This window comes from Calliphora vicina, chromosome 2, assembly GCF_958450345.1.
Source record: "Calliphora vicina chromosome 2, idCalVici1.1, whole genome shotgun sequence".
Taxonomy (NCBI): Eukaryota; Metazoa; Arthropoda; class Insecta; order Diptera; family Calliphoridae; genus Calliphora; species Calliphora vicina.
In genome coordinates this window covers 141,736,637-141,759,205 of record NC_088781.1, presented here as the reverse complement: position 1 = coordinate 141,759,205, position 22,569 = coordinate 141,736,637, and the positions used below count along the sequence as shown (strand labels likewise).

The 22,569-nt window shown below is 32.6% G+C and overlaps 1 protein-coding gene across 7 annotated transcripts; it reads right to left on the bottom strand.

Annotated features, from left to right (window-relative positions):
- Positions 1-200: 200 nt before the first annotated feature.
- Positions 201-20,735, bottom strand: LUBEL (Linear Ubiquitin E3 ligase). 7 transcript variants are annotated; one of them, XM_065502313.1, is made up of 21 exons: positions 20,374-20,735; positions 12,140-12,224; positions 11,751-11,958; positions 11,541-11,677; positions 11,342-11,473; positions 10,595-10,927; positions 9,980-10,267; positions 9,616-9,910; positions 8,296-9,552; positions 7,779-7,996; positions 7,615-7,707; positions 7,263-7,544; positions 7,097-7,195; positions 6,534-7,032; positions 2,058-6,436; positions 1,726-1,992; positions 1,348-1,653; positions 1,126-1,277; positions 683-1,063; positions 443-611; positions 201-373 (listed from the first exon to the last, which is right to left on the bottom strand). In XM_065502313.1, the coding sequence occupies exons 2-21, from the start codon at positions 12,212-12,214 to the stop codon at positions 338-340; spliced, it is 9,606 nt and encodes a 3,201-aa protein (XP_065358385.1). In that variant the 5' UTR covers positions 12,215-12,224; positions 20,374-20,735; the 3' UTR covers positions 201-337. The 7 variants fall into 7 exon arrangements, with proteins under 7 accessions (XP_065358385.1, XP_065358389.1, XP_065358387.1 ...); XM_065502317.1 differs by having other exon boundaries at positions 2,058-3,121; XM_065502315.1 differs by having other exon boundaries at positions 9,980-10,132.
- Between the last annotated feature and the right edge of the window lie 1,834 nt (positions 20,736-22,569).

Sequence of the window (22,569 nt, the reverse complement as noted above, 5' to 3'; positions counted from 1 at the left end):
TTTTATATGAAAAACCTAAAATTGGCTGTAGATCCTTAAATATTAGACGATTATCTGTGATCACTTATATTTTCAACCAAAAACTGATTTTTATATGAAAAACCTAAAATTGGCTGTGAAAATGTATAATGAAATGAGGATTATTAGTAAAAATTAAAAATATAATAATTCTCCCAAACATCTAAAAATATGCTGTTAAATTTACTACAATCAATAATTTAGGTATAAATTTATTCCGACAATATATAAATATATTTTTAATAAACATGAATTTAACTTAAATCTAATTTGAATAAATGAATAAAAGTTTTAAAAAGACAGTCCCAATAATGGGGTTTTAAGCCATATCTAAAGGTATATTTTTTTGTATAACCTGAAAATAAAATGAAAATTACGAAATAAACAACAAATATAACAATTTATAATTTCTAATTAACTTTACCTCAGAGCACATGGTTTTGTAAATTTCATCCGTATCCCAAGGACCGCGTTCTGGTAATGCTATGCCGCGTCGACGCAACTCTTGAACACAATCTGTCAGATCGAATATGGGCAAAGGATCGATTTTCGCTTTGGCCACCTTGGCCGTTAAATATTCCACATAATGAGTGCTTAAGAAATATTGTAAAATAATAAATAATAGAACTAAAACACCTAGAATTTGAAAAAAATTACGACTTACCGACACATTCCCGCATGTTTCTCGGGCACTTCTCCGTTACATATGGTATCGACCAGTCCAGTAGGTGTCTCTTTTTGTATGGGTATGGGACAAAGTAATTCCTTCTTTTTCGATGAACTAGGTTCATTATCATCAACATCGTCTGCCGTTTCTATGGGATCCACTTCAAATGACACTGCATTATTTTTCAGTAGAATCTGCAGTTGTACCGGCAGTTTGTCGCGCAAATAAAATAAACAATTGCGGGGATGATGGGCATGCAGACCTAATTTAGCACAATATGGTGAAATGGTACATTTGGCACCCATCATAAATGGTTTGGCACAGCCATAACAAAATTCATATTTGCACTGGGTGCAAGTGAAATGCATACAGCCTCCTCTGTAAGAATTTGAGGTTGTTTATTGTTTGTTGATTGCAGTGAATAATTTACGTTAACGTACCTGGCTAAAGAATATCTAAATTTACATTTTGGACAGTCGATGCCATTGTGTTCTAAATGCTCTTGAACTCCCTTGGCTTGTACCTCGGGATCATTGGCAGATTCCCATTCCAAATATTGATCACAGGGAATGCCTTCATGTTGTTTTTGCCACTGCATTAATTGTAACAACTCATTAGTAAAATCACACAAAGTGAGAAATAAAAAAACAACTGTTTCCTACCGTTTTCCGACATTGAGCACAGGTCACTGAACCGCAATCGGGGCATATGAGTCGCTTTTGTTTAGGCCTGGCAAAGAATCCCGAAGAGCATTGTACACACCATTTAAAATTAGGATCTTTGAGTAATGTACGATCTCTAAGTTTACGCTGGAATAATTCATGTACTTCGGGTTCAAGTATGCTTTTCAAAAATATATCCAAGTTGGAGAAATATTCCAGATTTTCATCTTCGTGTTCGGTTTGATTATGCAATTCGGGTAATTTGCAGAAAGGACAACTACAATCGTTAATACTGCGTTCGGTTATCTAAAACAAACGGTTATAGAAAACATTATTTAATTGTTCCTTCAACGAAATCATAAATGTTATGTTTTATACCTGTACGGTGAAATAAGTTTTGGCACATTGTTTGCAACATTTATGGGTACACTTGAGCATGGATACGATTTGGTTGAGAGCATAAGTGCCACTACAAAGTTCACATTCCTGTTTTAGTAAGGCAACTGCATGATCGAGATCTCTACACTCTTTAGCGGCCCATAATGAAACATCTTGTTGGAACTTCATAGCTACCAAAGTAGCAGCTATTTGTGCTTCAGCAAAAGTGCCCGCCAATTCTTCTTTCATGAACTTTTCCACAAGTTCCTAAAAAACAAACAAATTATAGTAAGTAGGTTGTACTTCATATATTTTTCGCTCAATTGATTTACCTCTGTATTAACCTCCTCGGGCTCTTGTACACTGGGATAGGCTCTGAAAACGGGAACACTGAATTTACGTTGTCTTACTTCAAGCGGTTCCATTTCTTCTTCTGATGATGAAGATTCGTAATCATCATCCGAGAAACAGGTTTCGTGATACTTCTTTTTAGGTATGCGTGGCTGAGTTCTCGATTTGAATAGAGAACTAACAGCTGGTTTTTCTGCGCTGCTGGAGGAGGGTCTAGTAAGTTTATTTATGGCTTCTACAATAGATGATTTTCTCGTAACGGTGGGATAATGTTTTGGTGTTGCTGTCTTTGTTGCATTTAACGTTGGACTTATAAACTTTTGACTTATAGTTTTTACAGATGCAATGCCAATCGGTGTTGGTGGTCCAGAAAATGACTTTGATCGTGTATATAATTTCTTTTTGAACTCATTTTGTGGTTTTAATGTTGGAGTATCTTTTGGTTTTGTATCCTTGGGAATTTCTTTTGGTTTTGGTATTTTACTAGCTGTCGGTGTTTTTTTGACTCCCGTTTTTATTTCATCATTTGATTTTTTGTTAGATACAGATGATCTAATACCTTTACTAGTGGAGGGTACATTGTCGTCATTGGTTTCCGAAGCGCTACGTTGAGCTTTTGCTTCGATTGGAGCAGTTGACAAATTTCTAGTAGCATTACTTGTTGTTGGTAAATCATGTTGGGTTGTGGTGGTCTCTGTTTTTGAATCGTTATTAGAAATGGTTTCCAATTCTGTTGGAGTTTGTTGTTCATCTATTGGATTGTGTGGAATAGTTTTGTTCTCATTGCTAGTTGATGTTAGATCATTTACAGTTTTCGAGTCCTGCTCATGATTCGCTTCTTTACTTGAATCGTTTGAACTTTCTTCCGTTTTTAATATTTGCTCATTTTCATTTTGTGAAACTGTTACAAGTTCTTGTGAATCTTGGGTTGCCGTAACATTTTGAAAATCTTTAGAATTTACTGCTGAACTGGCTAAAACTACTTCCACGGGGAACTCTGGTAAACCGTTCTCTGTCTCCAATTCATTAACTATGGAAATAGAAGCTGAAAGTATATCTCTTAAACCACTAACTAATGCAGATTTTTCTTCAGAATCTTGTTGTGTGTTAAAATGCTGCTGTGTGGTCAATACTTGATCATCTTGTGATAAAGTATTGACATTTGGTAAAACAGTTTCAACTGACAATTCAGGAAGACTATTTTCCGATTCTACAAATTGCATAGAAGATTGTGACCTTTCTAAAGTGTTATTAATTACAGTTTCTACAGGCAGTTCTGGCAAATTATTTTCAGTTTCAACAAATGCAGCAGTTTCTTCTACAGAAATAATTTGATTTTGTGTGTCATTAGTTTCTGTGGTTATTGGCGCATCCTGTTCAAAGTGATCAGAAAGTAATGCTTGTGAATGATCGGATGATTCGGTTATATTGGATAAGGCTGAACTGTTGTGTAGTTCTCTGTGATCTTGAGATTCTTGGCTTGGTAGAGGAGATTGGGTTTTGCTGATGGAGTCTTCATCAATACTAAGATCTTCATTTTCCTCTGTTATATCTTCAGTTATATCATCATACTCATCTTCATCCTCCTCCTCTTCCCCCTCTTCCCAGTCACCATCTTCCTCTTCTTCGCCCTCTTCTTCATCATCATACTCATCGGAGTATTCGTCTGAGTATTCGTCTGTAGACGATTCAAAATCATCAATACTTATTTCATCTTTCATTTGTTTGATCAGTCTTTGGGTGTCTTCTACTAATTCAGAAAGATTCTGTTTCGATGGATCACCGGATGGTATGAATTCAGTTGGAGATTTTAAACCCGATGATTGACTTATTGTGGAGTGTAGAGTGGAACTACTCGTTGACGGTGCAATAGTACTATTTCCTTCCTGTTGTATCACTAAGAACATTTCGCTAGTGGTACTTGGTGATTGAAACTGATCTGCTCTAGAAGAAACTTCAGTTGTATCACTTTCGATGCTATAAAGTTCTTCCTCTTCAGATTCATCTTCGGTAAGAATAGTATGAGACTGGTTATCTGAATTGTTCATTTCGGTGGTTGGTTGTGGAATTCCTTTTTGACTAGCAGTAGCCGCAACAGGTAAATTCGGTTCTTGCGATTTCATATCCCCATTTGAATTGGTTTTTGTTAAGACTGTGGAGGAATTAATTAGACTTTTATTACTGGAAGTTCGGCGTACAGGAATTTTTGATATTCTTTTATTTAAAGAAGGCTGCGAATTTTCATTTGTCGAAACTTTCGTTTCGATTGGGGGAACTGTTTGAATTGTTGCATTGGAAGTATGTGATGCTGGTTCTACTGAAGAAGTTGTATTAGTTTTAGATAAGTTTGTAGTAACATTTTTAGATTGATTTTCATTCTGTTCTTCAGAAGGTTGTTTATGGTCACTAGTAGCATTAGCCTCTTGGGCAAGATTTTCTGATTCATGTTCTGATAGATTCGTTGAATTTCGTATGATTTCAGAAATCGGAGTCATATCTGCAGTGGGAATTGTTGGAACATTAATTGTCTTTTCAGCACTGCTTATTGCTATCTCAGCTTCAGCTTGTTCCAATTCTTTTGAAAGATCTTTAAGGGTTGTTCGCTTGTATTGATTTATATTTTTTGTTCGAATCTTAGATTGTTTATTGGGTTTACCTCTTGGAGTTGATGTGGTTGCATTTTCATGTTTCTCCTTAGCATTTATAACTACAGGCGGTTGTTGCGCAGACTTTTCAGGATCGGATGTTTGTGCTGTTTCAGATATTGGAGTTATGGTATTATTTAATGATGATACAGATGGAGTGGAAGGGTCAATGTTTATAGGAGAGGCATCATAACTTTCTGTTAAGGACTTATTATCTGCCGTAATTGATGTTTCAACAGATTGTAGTGCAATAGGAGCATCAATTTCTTCAGCCGAATTTAACGGTTCATATTTTTGATTTGAAACTTCATCGTTGGTTGTTATCTTATCATTGTCTCTTTCAGATGAGGATGCTGTTTGAATATTAGTTTCCTTCAAATTAACTTCTTTGGATGTGCTTGGAATTTCATCACTTTTAACTGAGGTGCCTACTATTTCAGCATTGAAACTAACTGTATTATTGTTTTCTGTCAACACCTCGGATTCAGTTTTTGATGTTTCAGATATTTGAATAACTGTTTCCTGCAAATGGTCTTCTTGAGGTGGACTTGAGATTTCATTATTCGTTGGTAATAAGTCAGATGGAGTTCCAGAAGAAGTCGTGTTCTCTACTTGAGTCTCATCCACATTAACCACAGAATTAACTGCGGTTGGTTTTTCATCCAAATAAGTATTGTCAAGTGAGCTGGGAATTTCCCTGTGTATTTGTAATTCTTCCAATTGAGTTTCAGAAGACACGGTCATTTCATCTTTTGGTGCGATTTCTGTATTTGGTTCTTGTGTTTGTATTTCTGTCACATTAACATTAACTGGATTTTCTATTTCTTGTATAGACTCTTCTGTCTGTTGTTGCGTTTGAGCTTCAGGAGCTTTAAACATTCTATACACTTGTCTTGATGCCTCTTCCAATGTTTCAAACTCGAATTCTTCTTCATGTTCCCTCTCCAAACCCTTATCAAATGCCAGTTGAAAAGTTGCAATTTCTGCGGTATAAACATATTGGGGAGGCAATTCTTCTCGAATAGAAGCATTTTTAATATTTGGTTTTATAACTTCTTCCATGAGAAATTCATCCTGATCTATTGGTGGCGGTGGTGGTGGGGGAGCAACCTGTATAGGTTCAGGTGTGATTTCTCTCGTTTCTTCAACTTCATTATTTTTAAGTTTATCGTCAAGGTCTTCCATTAATTCCATTTCCACTTGTTGCACCAAATTTGGCACAATTTCCTGTATATGCTGCCAAACAAAGTTCTTAACATCTGCTTCATTTTCGGAGTTATTTTCATTGGGAGTAGTCTTGAATTTGGGTGAGGTTATGGGGCTTTTGGTTAGTATTCTCATGGTTTCCGAATCATATTCGTTGTCGGTTTTGGGAGTTGCATTGTTAATCATATCGTGAATCGATCGTAGTACTTTTTCGTTTTGTTTTTGCTGATTGTGTTCCATATTGCCAATCAGAGTCTCAAGATCTTTGAGGACATTTTTATTACTGAATATTGATTCGTCTATGGGTAGTGGGCTGTTGGCAAAGTCTTTACTGTCTGCACTGTAACTGGATGTATTATCGAGCATATGATTATTGTTTTCGAATGGAGAGTTTAATGAAGCTGGTCGATCGAATGGTGATGGCGTCTGATTATTGGCAGGGAAAGCACCAGTATTGTTTGGCGTTTGCATGCATTCTGAAGCATTGGCACTGAGGAAATTATGAATGTCTACAATGAGAAAAAGGAGAATCAAAAAAAAAAAAAGTAAAGAGTCTATGAAATGATATGCCCCATAAGATGTCCCGTTAATAAATCTAATGCTAACCTTTATCCATGTTATAGTGTGTTGATTGTGATGAGTGTGGTGAAGCTGGTAAAGGCTGAGAACCGCTCTCATTTTCTACACCCCCTGGAGAACCCCAGATTCTCATAAGAAATGGTTTCAATTGTGTACGTCCCAAGTCTAGCAGAGCCAACTCCACATTGCCTTGGTGTGTGGTAAGAGCTGTTACAATATCTTCTCGGGAAAAGTTGCCTTTTGAGGAAATGTCGCGATATTTCCGCTGTCTCTGTTCTATACATTCCGATACTGCTTGCCATATATTGCCAGTATGCATGCGTAATGCGTCTCTAGCTTCCATCTGTGATATAGTTCCAATGGTATTTTCAGCTCTCTCCTGGCCATATTTAGTGGCCAAACTTTGCACAGTTTGTATAAGTTTGGGCCAGTTGTCTCGTAGCCAGACTAGAGGATGCATATCAGGTCCACAGTATTTCAGAGCTGCATTCAGCTCTTCCGTGGTATGTTTATATAAATCAGATTCCTAGTGGGGGAAAATATGTGTTTAAATTTAATTACTTGAGCCGTTTGAATTTAAATAATAATACTTTATGATTTTCCATATCATTGTGTCTGAGTGAGGATAGTTCGCGGTAGGGTAGATCATAGATGCTACCACCCAAAGGGGAATGCATTTGTGAAGAAGTCTTGAAATGAAATGAAACAAATCAATGAAATGCTAAATTAGAAATACGAAAAAACTAGTTATTGTACTTTCTGCAACAGCATCAATTCACTTATGGATGGTTGTCGCCTTCCTAAACCATTAAATGTCTCAAAATCCATAGACATTGCATCATCCATATGTAAATCGTTGTTACTGCGATAACGCTGACGGTCGTTGGAATAGGAGTACACGGGATGATTTGTATGTTGATGACTATGCTGATAGTGATGTTGGGAGGGTACATGACTAATATTGTGAATTTTGTTTAAAACTTCGGCTTCGAAAGATTTCAAGTCTTGTATCTTGGGAGATGGAGGGAAATTTGTTTGCTGACAAAATAAAATGTAATTAGGAAGGAGTAACAAGATGAATTTTCTTTGCTTTTAATAGCCTACTTACTTGTATTATATCATTATACAAGGGTTGTGGTGTTGGCTTCGCAATAGCCTCATCCCTAGTCTCTGGTTTATGGACGGGTAAAGTATCATAAGTCTAGATTGAAATTGAGAAGTGAATTAATTCTGTTGTATGAATATTTTTTCGTTTCAAAATTGAAAACCTACTTGAGTGGAAATACTTTGAGGCGGTGGTGAAGTACCTATTTCTCTGGCTTGAGAGTGTCTTGAATCGTTTTCTTGCCGTTCAACGCTTGCTGACTTGGAAGAAGTACCACAAGCAGTAGATACTTTGGAAGTTTTTTTCGATTCTGCCTTACGTGTAACCTCATGGGCTGTAGCCTGAATATTTTCATCCAATGTAGCCCAAATATCCTCCACAGATTCTATAAAATAGTTTTTGTTTCATTAATAAAACAACACTGGTGTAGGGTTTAACAAGTTTTAATATTAATTTGAGGGTGTATTTAAAAATTTGTTATTCGAAAATATAATCTAGGTACAATTAAAAATATAGTAAATATGTATAAAGTGTTGTGAAGATCATTATTAATTATAATTACGGTTATCAGATTAAGTTAATGGATGTATGGGTTTGGTTGGGCTGAGATTTGGTTTTACAGTTTTGGCTTGGTGTTTTAAAATGGTTTGGTTCCTTCCAAAAATGAAATTTTCCGGGGCCTACCTTTCACTTTGTGCGTGTTTGTTGTGGATTCATTTCCATCGTCTGTATTGTGAGCAGAGTCGGGTTTCGTTGTCTGAATATTGTTTGTAATTTTTTCAATTTCAGTGTTATTTGTTATGGTGTTTTGGATGGATGATGATTGTGACGACGTAATTGGTTTTTTCTTAATCGTACCACTTTTATCTTTGACAGGTTCCTTCTCCATTGGCTTCTGTGTTTCTTTTACTTTTGTATGTTCCTTCTCCTTTTTAACCAAAGGAGTCTTAATTTGTTTTGGTGGCGATATCGATTTTATGGCTTTTTTTGGTTTGATACTGGGAGTTTTACAACAAATAGAACAGATTTTAATATTGGCCTCATTCACAAATGTACAAAATTCGCATTCCCATTCGTGGTCTGGCGTGGAGGGAGGAGGACCCAAATCGTCTTCTTCTATTTCATTCTCCTCTATTTGTTTGGACTCTTGTTCAGATTCGGGTTCTGTTTCCTCACTTTCACTTTCTTCTTCTTCCGTTGCGCTTTCTGGTTTTTCCTCCACCTCTACCGGTTCTTTCTTAACATTGACTTGTTCCTCTTCTTCCGATTCACTTTGCGATGGTTCTCTCACTGGTTTCACTGGTTCGTTAGTAACAGTTTTGGCGTTCTCCTGTTTAATTGCTTGTTTAACAGCAGGTGTTTGTACTGCTGCACTTGTCTTTTGGGGTGTTGGGGATTGGCTCTGCCTTTTGGGTCTCGACTGTTTTTGCTTGAGAGTTTCTTCTTTTAGCTTTTGTTCGATTTTAGCCTGTACCAATGCTCTGGTTCCAGAACCCTCTGAATCTAAATCTGAATATATACGTGAGGGTTTGAGCGGACTATTGAAACCCGAATCGGCTGAACGATTATTATTGCTTGATGATGTTCTTCTTCCTGGAGCCCAATCACTATGAACGGATTTAGCAATAGAATCTCTGCGTTGGTTTCGTGCTCGATTACGGTGTGATTTGGCTTGAGACGATTCAATATCGTCTTCAAGTTGAATTTGGGAAGCACTAGACATGCGTCTCTGTAGTGATCGGGAAATACCAGAACGGTTTGATGTTATGGAGCGACGATCATCTTCATCGGAATCTTCATCATCGGTGGCTTCATCATCGATATAACTAGAGCGTTGCTTACGCCTTAGCGTCACAGACTTGCGGCTCATTGCTGGTGAAGCCATGCGAGAACCTGCTCGTGAAGCTGCTCTAGAAGTGGATGGAGGCATACCCATTAAACCTGCAACATTAGATGTACGATTGAAAATCAAGGGAAATATTAAGATATTTGATAAATACACACCTGGATTCATAACAGGCATTCCTCCCATATATTGCTGTGGATACATTGGATGGACTAAACCCCTTTGGTTCATGAATGTGGGTGGCGGATACATGCCATTCATTTGGGGTTGCATCATGTAGCCAGCGGGCACATTTAAGGACATATTGGAACGATTTAAATGTTGCTGTGATGACAATTGATTACTCCAGGGATCTTGCTGCATATGCATGTGCTGGTGATGTTGATGGGGACCATTCCATTGAGATTGCTGATGGGCACAGTTGGCACAATTTAACTGAGCCATAGATTGAGCCTGAAATAATAAAATAGTTTATATTAGTTGCTAGCTTTGTGGGATTTAAATCGATTAGATTCGTTTTACCTGTTGCATAGGATTATTCATCCATCCATTGTTTGTAACGGGCTGTTTGCGATTTATCTGATTTAGATTAAATACAGAACTCGACATGCCTCGTTGACCTAATTGATTGGCACGTTGCGAGGCCATTTGATGATGCTGCATAGCCATTTGACGCTGATGGAACAAATTGAAATTAGTATCATCCATTAGGTCTAGATGGGATGAGTTGATACCAGACGACATGCTGCCAGAAACAAAATGTGATGGCGATTGTGAAATGCTTGACCATTGATCGAATGCTGACATATTCTGTTTACAGTGAGACAATGACATCACAACGATACGATACGATACAATATCAATATGGAAGGATTACACATGACACATGCCATTTAGGCAGAGATCGAATAATGCAATATGCGTGAGAGGGAGAGAGAGAGGAGGTAAACAATGGAGACATTGAGAACGAGACTTTTAAAATTACATGAAAATATATGAGAGGGAATGACATAAATGAGAGAAGAGCTAAATGTTACTCTCATTCAAATTGAAAGATTTTTATTTCTAACTTTTTTGCGGAGAGTGAAAACATTTAACTCATTCTCTCAGATAACCCAACAATACGGGAAATGTTACCTGATCTGTTACCGAGCCGCTGCGATCTCTCTCCATTTGTTCTTTTTGTTGTCTATAGCGTTGCTGCAGCAATTGCATGCGATCCAGAGTAGCGTTTGCCTTGCTTTTGATCTTCTCCAACGCCACCGAGGGCGGTCGTTGTATATTATCGAATACTGATTTAGGCGTCGTTGACCGTGACGACTCACTAGGTGTCTTGGGAGTTTCGGGCAACGGGCGATTTAATAAGTTCAAACCTCTGGGCAAAGAACCAAAACGTTCTTTCCAAGATGCATTCTTCATTGATGGAGTGGGTGATGGAGGTACAGGAAATGGTCCCGGCATTGCATTACCCTGAGATTAAGGTTATATATAATGATCATGATCATGTTTTACGGACTCATTAAACATACATAATATGTATAAGTAAAATTCTTAATAAAACTTTTCAAATTCAGATTTCTTTTGGTTTGAGTTTTTAACAATGTTATTTATTTTTGAATATACTTGATAAGAAAAATAGAATTTCTTTAAAATAGTAGTATAAATAATAATAGTACGAATAATATAAATAATATATAGAATAGTAATAATAATAATAAAAATAATTAAGCTGGTACAGTCAAAAATTAGCACAGCGTAAAAAAGCAAGCGTAACTACAAACGAAATTTCATGACGAGAATTAACACAATTTTCGATTTTTAATTATGAAATAAACTGTCGGTAAGTCTAGGGAATTTTCTTTAGAAAATCGTGCAGAAGCGTACCTGATCCTTGCGTTGCATAATGGGTGTCATTAAGCCGCGTTTGTTGCGTCTGGGTGGAGCCACTGGCGGTGAGGGACCAGGTTGGCCTGGCAAAACCTTTGGCGGTATGGGTGGACGTGACTTTTCGATGGTCTGTAATAAAATTAGATTTAGATTTAATTTACATATATTATTAATAGTTTATTTTATTATATGATACCTTTCTTTGATGATCTTTACGTTTTGGATGCTTGTGAAACATGTCGTCACAAGAAGCACAAAATATTTGTTGAGCACATTCTTCACAAGTAACCCAAGGATTGCCAGAGCCACATAAAGTACATTTTAGTTTATTATCTGTTAAAAAAATATAAGAGTTACTACATCAATATCAAAGATGTTTTATTGGGCAAGTGAGAATAAAACAAACCAGGAGTCTTTGAGCCCGAACTGGCAGAATTTGGTCGTAGTGGAGCATTTGAATACTGTTGATTAGAGAATTCAATGACTTCATAGTCCGGTTCCGGTTGCATCTTAGTTTTTGGCGGCAAATTTGGCTGTTTAGGTGGTGCATGACCATTTTCGGGCGTTAAAGGTGGCGGTGGTGGTCTTGGACCAATGCGATCACTTTGTTCTGTCTTTATTAGAGAAAAGAACAATTAATTAATTTTTCAATACTATCTAACACTTATTTAAGATGATATGTGGGACTTATAAAACTAGTAGGTTATTTAAAATTTTGTCATGATTTTGTTTTTAATAACAGAGTGTTAAAATGCATTAATTTGAATGTTTGGTTGCCATTATTTATCTACTTACCACCCATTTTGGCATAGAACGTTCATTTCGAGTGATTAACATCCCTCCATTTCTATTATTTGCATGTGAGCTCATATTTTATCGTCTAAAATTTAAATAAAATTTTACAATATTTTCATCATCTATGTTGATATCTATCTATTTAGTATGGTTTGCTCAGCAAATACTCGTACAACTAATATCGTCGAACAACGAAAACTACTGATGGCCAACAAGAAATTTCAAATATTATTTCCATATTTTTAGTTCTGTACTCATTGTGGTGTATGAATGGAAAAATATTTCATTTAAGCAAAATTCATTTCCAATTGTGGGATCTCATTAAAGGCGATGACAACTATTAATGAGCATGCAATATTGAAAAATTGAGAAGTTTGCACAGATGGAGAGTTTAAAATATAAAGAGATATCCAGCTAGGTGAAATGATATTTAATTTGGTACATTTTGATCTTTAAAAGTACCATAATAATATAATCTGGAAATGTTATTTTATAATTTAGTTGCAATGATCTTATTATATATATTTTTTCAATTATTCCTGTATATATATATATGTATATATAGGCGTATATACGAATGAGGGCCTTATGGTTTTATTGTTAATTTGTTCTTGAAATATTTTAAGAAAATTTAGAAACACCAAGGGTAAATACATATACAAAATGATTGTGTATTTAAATATTAATATAATTCAATTTGAAATATTAGTATTTTTATTAAAATTGACAAAATATTTGAGATTTATATTCTCTTAATACTCTCTAAAATGTTTTAGAGAATTTCCTATTTAATTGAGAAATTCAGACATGCATTTGTACATGTTCTCTCTTTTCTTCCTTCTTTCTCTCTACTCAAGGTGATTAATGTCTTAATTTTGCAGTTTTGTTTATACCAAATTCTATGTGTCTTTGAACCACATGTTGACTGCTCAAATGAAAATGTATATTTTTCTTTTGATTTCTGTTTTTGTTTATTTATTTATTTTGCTTATTTTCTGACCATATGTTTTTGGCCTAAAAAGTGTGTGCATTTTGTTTTATTATTATTACTTATATTATTATTGTGGTTGTTTTCTTTTTGTTTTATTTATCACTGTCTTTGTCATGTGTTTTAATTTTCTCATACTCTTGGAGAATAAAAATGAGAGTGGTTTATTATTGGGAGAACAGGAAATGGTTTTCTCATAATTCTCACTACAGAACTTCTCAATTAATAAAGGAATCACACAAAAATTTGATCAAAAGCTGCTAGAAAAAAATTTTCAAAATTTTTTAAAATTCAATCTATAAAATCTTTCTATTCTGCATTATTTTTTTTTGTGTCTGAAATTATTTTATTAGAAGCTTCTACAAATTATTTGCATATATATTACATACCTAATTCCATTATTAATTAATTCTCTTCACATATGAAAATTTATTCAAATTCATCAACGCCTTTTAAATTTAAAACAAAATTTCCACATACATTTTTTTATAAACCTTTATATACATAAGTTTAAATAACTGAAATATAATGAACACGTCAAGTTTTAAAGTAAAAATTTTAAAAAGTAAGCTTTTGCATACTTTGATGTAAAGTAGCATCCAACCTTAATTTTGAACTCGTAATAACCCATCAATTAAGCAAGTAGTCAATGTATCCCTTATAGACAGTAATTGTCACTAATCTGACCCCAATCACTTAGCTGACCCCAATTTATATATTTTGCGTCACTGCTGGGAAATGACTGTAAGGAGCGGTAACTGTGTCTATCAGGGATGGCAAATGGAATTTAAAAATTGTACAACTAGGGTTCCTCAACGGAAAAATTTTTCTCGGGAATATTTTTTTTTTTTTTAAATTATAGTGAAATTTCGGGATTTTTTTAAAGTTACAATGAACAAATGAGCAGTTGTAATGAATAAATTTGGATCGATTCCATTACAGTTGATAATAAAGCATCGTTTTTTGCCACAGCAGAAAACTTCTGTCATTAGGAATTCTATGGATATTCATATTCAACACAAAATAATGGCAATAATAATGGCTTAAATTTGTTTATACACTTTTTGGTTTGAGAAACACTTAAAATTACGAGTGTGACAAGTAGGGTTTTTAATTTCCCGACCTTTTTTGATTCCCGGGAATCGCTATTCCTATTCCCAAAATATATAATGATACTGTAATAAAATTTGAGCTTAATTCACTAAAATCTTAATCCGTAATTAAAGAATGTCAGCCTTTCAATTTTTTAGATTCATTATTTTGTTTAAACTGAATTAATTTTAAAGTTAATTAATAACAGAATTTATTCAAACTTTTAATGATTAATTTTTTTTTTAAATCAAATCATTTACAAAATTAATTGAACAAATTGTCTTAAGCCTTTTTGTACTAGATTTGAATTGATGAAAAATGTAACCATTTAATAATTTTTTGAAGCTATTTTGTTATGGATTTGAAGAAGAAATTTAAAGAAATTAGAATGATTCAATAAGAAATAAATTCTATAAATAATGAATTCACTTTTTAAATTTTCATACGAAAAACCCCAAATAAATAATAATAATAATAATAAGCGGTCTATTATTGCCGAGATATAAGCAAAAAACAGTTAACAACTTTTCACTGTTTTTTTTGGTGAAAAAAATAGAGTTCTAACTTGTTTTCTATGTATTTTTGTCAGTGTTTAATTCCCGGGATTCCCGACTAAAAATCCCGGGAATCGGGTAGTGAAAAAATGGAAAAATTCCCCGGAAAATTGTACCGGGAATTCCCAGGATATGAACCCTTTATTTCAAAAAGTCATAAGTATAATTTTAAAATGTTTATTGTTATAATTGATAGAGAACATAAATTCGTAAATTAGTTTTAATATATTAACTGTGAAATAAATTTTCAAATTGTACCAAATGAGTCATTGCACCAAATGATCAAATTGTACCAAAAAAAGTACAATTGTACTAAATTTTGCTATCCCTGGTGTATATTGAGTTAAAAAATCGTTCGATAACGAAATCTCTTATAAATCGGAATTGCTATGAAAACAATTATGAATGTTTCGATACATTTAATGAATTTATGATACTTTGAAACAAATCTAAACGTTTTTGAAGCAAAATGTTTTGAAATGATAATTGTCAATTGCTGATAGAGAAATTAAGAACATAATGTCAGTTTCTCGATGTCGAAATAGTTAATCTATAACATTTAATGTTATTTCTATAACAAATTCGACAAAAAACTGTTTGTCCAGACAATATTTTGCCCATTGTCGAAGTAAAATATTACAAATATGCATTATCAATAAAATATGTAAAAATCGATGCTATTTTACAGCGAAATAGCATGCGATTTGGATAGATAATTAGTCTACATTGTATTTGGACGTTCGAGAAAAAACATGCATTTGCATATAAATCCGCCCCCTACTTATCAGTGTCATAACTAGAATCCGTTCCTAGCCCGAAGTACCAGTTCTATTATGTATCGGTTCAGTTCCCTCTAGGGTTTAGAATCCATATTAAATTTATCACAAATTATTTTTATAATCCACATGAAGGTTTCTAGTTGATCTTATAAACATTGGATTTTTATATCAACATATCAGGTACATATCGGTACCTTATTCGGTTGCTATTAGAAATCGAAAAAAATCAAAAAATTTAAAAAAAAAAATTATAAAAATATGTATTAAATATTATTATTTTATAGAAAAAGTTCCCCTAATATTTACAAACGCTATAAAACATAACAATATAAAAACAAAAATACTAGGCTGTACAGAATCGAAAATTAAATTTTTAGGGTAAAACTATATTTTTAAATGAAAAATAAATTTTTAATGAACAAATTTTATCAACCGATGTGGCTGATTTTTTTAAACATATTCTACAAAGTACTTCTTTAAACGATTTTCAATACAGAAATTCTCGGGACCACATTTGATATATAAGTCGTAAGTTGTTTGCGTGCTTCGGAAAATATATTTCAACAGATATCCCTAAAAAGTACCAGTATTGAGTAAATTACAAATTTAATGACAAATGTATATATACATTAGAGTGCCCCTTAGAATTAAATTTTTTGAAGTGTTGAAAATACCACCAAAAAATTTTTTCTTGTTTTTTTTCTTGTGTCGACTTTCGATTTAGTTTTGAGGTGCATTTACAAGGGGAAAAAATTAATTTTTTCAGTTTATTTTTTTTTAAATTTTGCTATTAAGTAATTACTTTTGCAATTTAATTTAATAGAGTCGAAATGTGCACGTAATTGTCGTTCTAATGAGTTATAAAAGACAAAAATTGGTTAAAAAATGTTATTAAAAAATCGCCAGGCCATTCGAACAAGAAATGTAGGAACAAAATTAACATATTTTGAGAAATATTAAAACAAAAGTTTATTCTTACTTAAAATATATCCATATTTACTTGTATATGAGTTTTTATCTTTATAGGATACAGTTAACCTATTCGCAGGTATAACAAAAAAAAAAAATATTTTTTTTAACGGCGGTTTCAAAACTCCAATTTCAAATTTTTAAAAATTTTGTTAAACAAATTTCAGAATTTTTTGATCATAACATGGGGATTTATTGCCAACATAATAGGGAATAAAAATGTGAAAAAAGTATGTCAATACATTCTATAGTTTTTCCGTACCTTCGATTTAAATTTTGCGATTTTCGAGAAAAACTATTTTTTTTTGGCCATATTTTGGCGAATGAGCCGAATTTCCTTATTGTTATGATTTTTAATTAAAACGAATTCAGAATATTATAGTCCAGGTCAATTTAAATATAGTCTGAATGTTTTACAAATTTGGTGGTATTTTAGGTCATTACGAAAGTTTTCAGCGGGTACCGTTTCAACCCTTCAACAAATTTAAATCTAAGGGACACTCTATTGTATACCCATCATCATTATTTGACAATAAAATATTTTTCTGATATAGGGGTTACTTATTGTTCAAATATAGGGTAAATTATTGTTCATATAAATCATATTTATGAACAATTTCATCACGATATTAATTAGTATATTGGGTGTATGATAGAATGTCCAAAAAACCGGCTAATTTGAGAAACCGGTTTCCGGTTTAACCGAAAAAGTGTGTTTTTGAAAAAACCGGGTTTGATTATTGTCTTTTAAAAAACATGATTAAACGGTTTCTGTTTTTGACTTTTTTATATTATTTATTATGAAAAAGGTCTTCTTAAATTTATTTTTATTTGTGGACGCTAATAGGAAATGTGTTAAGAATTGTGTACTAAATCTTCGGAAATTTAGAATTTTTGAATTCTTAATGCTCCATCTTTATGTGAAATGCTATAATTTTGTATAAAATAAATCAATATTTTAAAAAATGGCATCAAAGGTTCTTCATAAATATATTTGAATGAGCTTTAGAAAATATATTTCAAAAACCCGAAAAGTTATAAAAACCGAAACCGGTGGTTGGTTTACGTGGTAGTTCACTACGTGCGAACAATCAAGTAGAGTCGAAGGGACCCCGTTTTGATAAACCGGTGGAGTTTTCAAAGATGAAAAAACTGGTTGACCGGTTTCGGTTTCGGTTTTGGATACTCTAGTGTATGACTTAAAAATGCGCAATTATTTAAAATTGTTAGCTTTTATTTTGAAACATTTGTACAATATAAATTCATGCAAAGTATTGGCCATTGTTAGCTATGACCTTTTCCCATCTTTCTGGCAACACATAGATTCCGAGCCAAACTGCTCATCTTTTGAGACGAATCAAGCCAATTTCGGATACTCTGTTCTGAAGTGAAAAGTTACAAAATCGTGTTTCAATGTCTCTCGGCTTCAATTCGTATGGTATGCAGTTTCCCTGCTTTTGGATGAATGCTGCTGCTCGCAAACGTTTTGAAATTGCTGCTTGGGTATTTCCCAACGATTTTTGCAAGCTCTTGTTGGGTTTGACAACAATCATCATGGAGTAATGCCTAAAATTCTTGGTCTTAAATTGCGATATTTGTCTTCATTGTCAAAATCACCAATTGAAGCCGTTGGAACACATTAATCATTAGCTTTGGTGAGCAATCGGTGTGCTTCAGCGGCACTTTTTTCAAATTAAATAATTGAAGAAAAACTTCCCGCATATGACGCTTTGTTGGCACTAAATTCCATATTTTTGAAGCCAAAATAAACTTTGTAGTTTACACTATAATTCAATAACTAAGTGAGAATTAATGACAAATGACAACATAAAAACCGCCATCTATTTTCTGAGGAGGACTTTGTATGGGGACTAGGGAAAAATGTTGCCCGATTTTCGCCATACTTTACAATATAATTTCAAAGTACTTAGAACTTTTTTTTTAAAACGAACACAAACTGCTAAGCGTTTTGCTTGTCTGCAGAAACACCCAGAGTCTCTGGCGGGAATCGAACCCGAATGGTCTAGTCTGTCGGGGCACCCAAAAAATAAGTCGCAGACACGAATCGAACCAACAACTATCCGTTTGCTAGTCTGCTGTTGTACTCACTACACCACTGCTTAATTTGTACTAATTTGTACAAAATTGTATCAGGATTGCTCAAACAGTATTCCGGGAAATCATGAACCGATATTGTTCATTTTCAATACCAAACAAACCTTATTAACAGAGAGTATTTGTGGAAAATTTCAGCCGGCTAGCTCCCATCGTGTTTTCATCAGATGGACAGACAGACGGATATAGCTAGAATGTCTTAGAATCTTAAAAGGACCCACATTCGTGGATCTGCGACAAATATTTTCATGTTTTACAAACGGAATGACAAAATCAACATACCCTGCATTCTTTATGGTGGCACAGTCGAAATTGCTTCTAAATTTGCTTTATAACAAAATAAAATTCATTGAAACCTGTCCATAATTGTACAAGTTACTAGCTGTACAAACTAGAGGTGATCGACTTGGAAACAAATTAAACATTCCTTCATAATTTCCAAATCGGACACTTTTTATCCGATTGAACCTACTGTGTTACGTAATATATAGAGACAAAATTAGCGGTAAAAAGTATTTATGGAAATACGGTATTTTAGGGCGTGGCAAAAAAATTAATTAAATTAAATTTCTAGAAACCACTTCAACTCCACCTCAACATAATTTTTGTTTTGTATGGCGACAGAATTGCAATGTACTTATTGCAAACTACTAAAAAATATGTGCATTATACGTTAATTAAAAATTCTTAAAATATAACATTATTAATGTTCTTGTTCCAAATACTTTGAACACAATTTTCAAAGTAATAATAAAAACAATGTTGGAAATTCTATGCTAAACAGAAAAATATTGCAGCAGCTTTTAATGAACAAAAAACAAAAAAGTATCTTCGCAGACACATTTGTACGGAAGAGTACCGCTGATCTTAAGTTTGAGAATCTCTATTTTAAATAAAATTGTCTTGGTATTTTTTTGCACAATTTACCACTAAAATAATTGCATTTTATGATAGAAATAAAAATAGTTTTCTTAGTTCCAAATTTCATTTTGCAATTTCTTTCATAATGCGAAAAATAGAATAGACAAAGTTTTGCTGTGATCTATATTCAAAAAGATATTCAAAATTCAAATAATAGTGTCTGTGTGTTGTATGTTGCAAACATTTACATGTGTGTAGATTTGTATATTTATGTTTGTATTTGTTAATGTGGCGTGTATAGTATTTTGGCCAAAAATAACATTGTCAGCGTAAATAAAAAACAAAATAAAATAGAAGAAGAAAAAAAAAAATGCGATTGACTTCGTCATTTTCATCGGCTATAAGTTGTTTTGGTGCTGATACATTTATAAAAAAAAAATAAAATTAAAAAATTTAAGTGCTGATGTCGTACGAGTATGTTGCTGCTACAGATAAATAAATTGCTATTGCTATTGCTAATGATGCTGTTGCTGATGTTTTTGTGGGTTTGCTGTTGATGTTGATGATGATGCTGATGCTGCTGTGTAAGTAAGCCCAGGGAGACGCTGTTGTGTTATTTTTGAAAATTTTCTACAACTATTTTTAAATGCCGCAAGACACTTTTTTTATATATTGTATATTTATATACGTTTGTGTGTTTGTTTGCTTAATTTTTATTGCTTATAAAGGCAAAATGTATTTGATATTTATTTTTAGAAATCTTTATTATTTTTTTTCAATATTTTCACATTTGCTTTTAATTTTTATTAAAATTTTTTGTAATTTTATTTATAATAGATATGCTATTTATAGAATTTATTAATAAATTTTTATAACCTTTTGCTAAGTAAATGGGTGTTTTCTTTTAATGATTTTTTGCACTTCCTGTATTTGAACAATTTTTTTAACTTTTTTTCATAAAACCGTTACTTTTTGGTTTAAATTTTCTTAATTTTATTACAATTTATCGCTTTTCTTAAATATTTTTTATGATTTTCCGATTTAAAAATATCTTTTATTGTAGAATTATTTTAATGTCGGCCTAAATACTGCTTACATAACTCGCGTGCCGTTAGTATTGTCGTCTGTTTCCGTATTCGCACAAATTTTCAAAATTTCGTATTTATCGTTCAACTGCTGCTCACAAACTAAAAACATTTAGTTGACGCCGCATACAACTGTTGAAAATTTTTGCTCAATATTTAGGTATTTTTCTTGTTTTCTTCTTTTTGGTTCGTATCTTTTGTCAAACGCAATCAAATTGGGAAAAGTTATATGGGGAAAACTGATTTTCTCTGAAACACTTTTGGTGATCTTTATTCTCTGGCTGGCAGACAGACGTTTTGGTGACATTTAGTGTGTTTGAGAATTCTTCCGCGAAACTGATAGAAAACATCAATGAATTGTGTATTGATGTTGTTAAGAAGAAGGCAAATGATAAATTCAAAGATAAATAATTTCAATATTATATATGTAGAAAATTTACTTTTTGTTTTAATTTGAGTCAAACAAAAAAATTAAATGTTTTGCTTTTTGCTAGTTTGTTTCGTTACGAATTAAATAAATTAAATGAAATATTGAAAAGGCGTTGACGTACAAAGTTTCGTGGACTTTGTCTGAATTTATAAATGTCTCTCTTTTAATTTAAAAGTATGAAATATTGCGAAATTTATTTTAGAAAGTTGATAAGATTTGAATCAATTTGAAATCTTTATAGAATTATCTTAAAATAAAATAATGCCTTAATAAACAATAAATAAATTAAATGTATCATAAAGACGAGACACACAGATTTGTCAAATAAAAATACAACAAAATGTATTTTGTTGTTGCAATAGTTAGGTTCTTGACAACAGTCTACTTTGTATGTATTCTAAATTATTATGTTTGTCATAAATACTTGAATGATATTTTTTTTCTTTTGTCCCACTGTAAGTCCTCACCTTAGTAGTATTAATAACTTTAAATTACATTCTTATTCAAATTCATAAATATATTTTAAAACATTTAATATAACAAATGTAAATTATTAAGGCCATGAATAATATTTTTTTTTGTTAAGAATTTATAAAAAAAAATTATGAAAATTTTGTTTCATAAAACTTTAAGCATTTGAAATATTGCTTTTAGACTCTTTAGTACTTTTTTAATGTAAAAAATTTAAATTTAAAAATATTCTTTATTTTAATTTATTGTATTGCATGTATTGCGTTGAAATCGTCTCTTTTGTAGCAGTAATTTCAAATTTAACGTATAAACTTATTTAACATGTTGCCGCACTGTTATTAACATAAAGCTATTGCTGTTTTTGTTTTGCTAACACCCTAAAGTATGCTTTAGATAAAAACATATGTTTATGTTAATGAAACCCAAAGCTCACCACTGCGTATGAGTATTATGTGCAGCATTTCTCATTCATGCAAACAGAATGGATTTTTACAAGCAACTAACAACATCAAAAAATGTCTGAAAATAAATAAATAACAAAACAAATAGCTAGAAAAATTAAATAAAATGTTTAATTAAGCAGAAAAATTCATAAATAAATTAAAATAAAAAAATAAAGTTAATGTTTTATTATAAATTAAAAAAAAGTGCCTTGTTTTGTGAACAAACGATAAACTAATTTCTTAGAATTATTAACAAAAAAGTGTTAAATTTAAAGGTCCTATAAAAAAAGGAAAAAATATATATATTAAGCCTGTAAAATGTTAAGCCAGTGAAGTTCAAGGAATTCAATGTTTTTTCTGGTTGGCTTCGAATATTTCATTGCACAAGACGGTGTAAAAATCAATAATCAACACAACTCAACATTCAGACACACAATAATTTGACAAACAAACAAAAAAAAGCTAGAAATAATAATAATACAAAAACAAAAAAAAAAAACTGAATATTTCGTTCGATGGCCAGGAGTCAAACGTAAGAGGTGTTGGCCAACATCACATGTCTATACTAGGAAACATGTTCTTCTCACACATCATGATGAACATGAACTCGTAAACAATAGAGTGTAATATACTATAATCGGTT

What these genes read in the sequence shown, in the direction of transcription:
- LUBEL (XM_065502313.1), bottom strand. Translation starts at nt 12,214, where the DNA reads ATGAGCTCACATGCAAATAATAGAAATGGAGGGATGTTAATCACTCGA. An exon ending in GTTCTATGCCAAAATGGGTG is followed by an intron (nt 11,959 to 12,139) that starts GTAAGTAGATAA and finishes TCTCTAATAAAG; the next exon opens with ACAGAACAAAGTGATCGCAT. An exon ending in AAACTTATTTCACCGTACAG is followed by an intron (nt 1,654 to 1,725) that starts GTATAAAACATA and finishes CGTTTGTTTTAG; the next exon opens with ATAACCGAACGCAGTATTAA.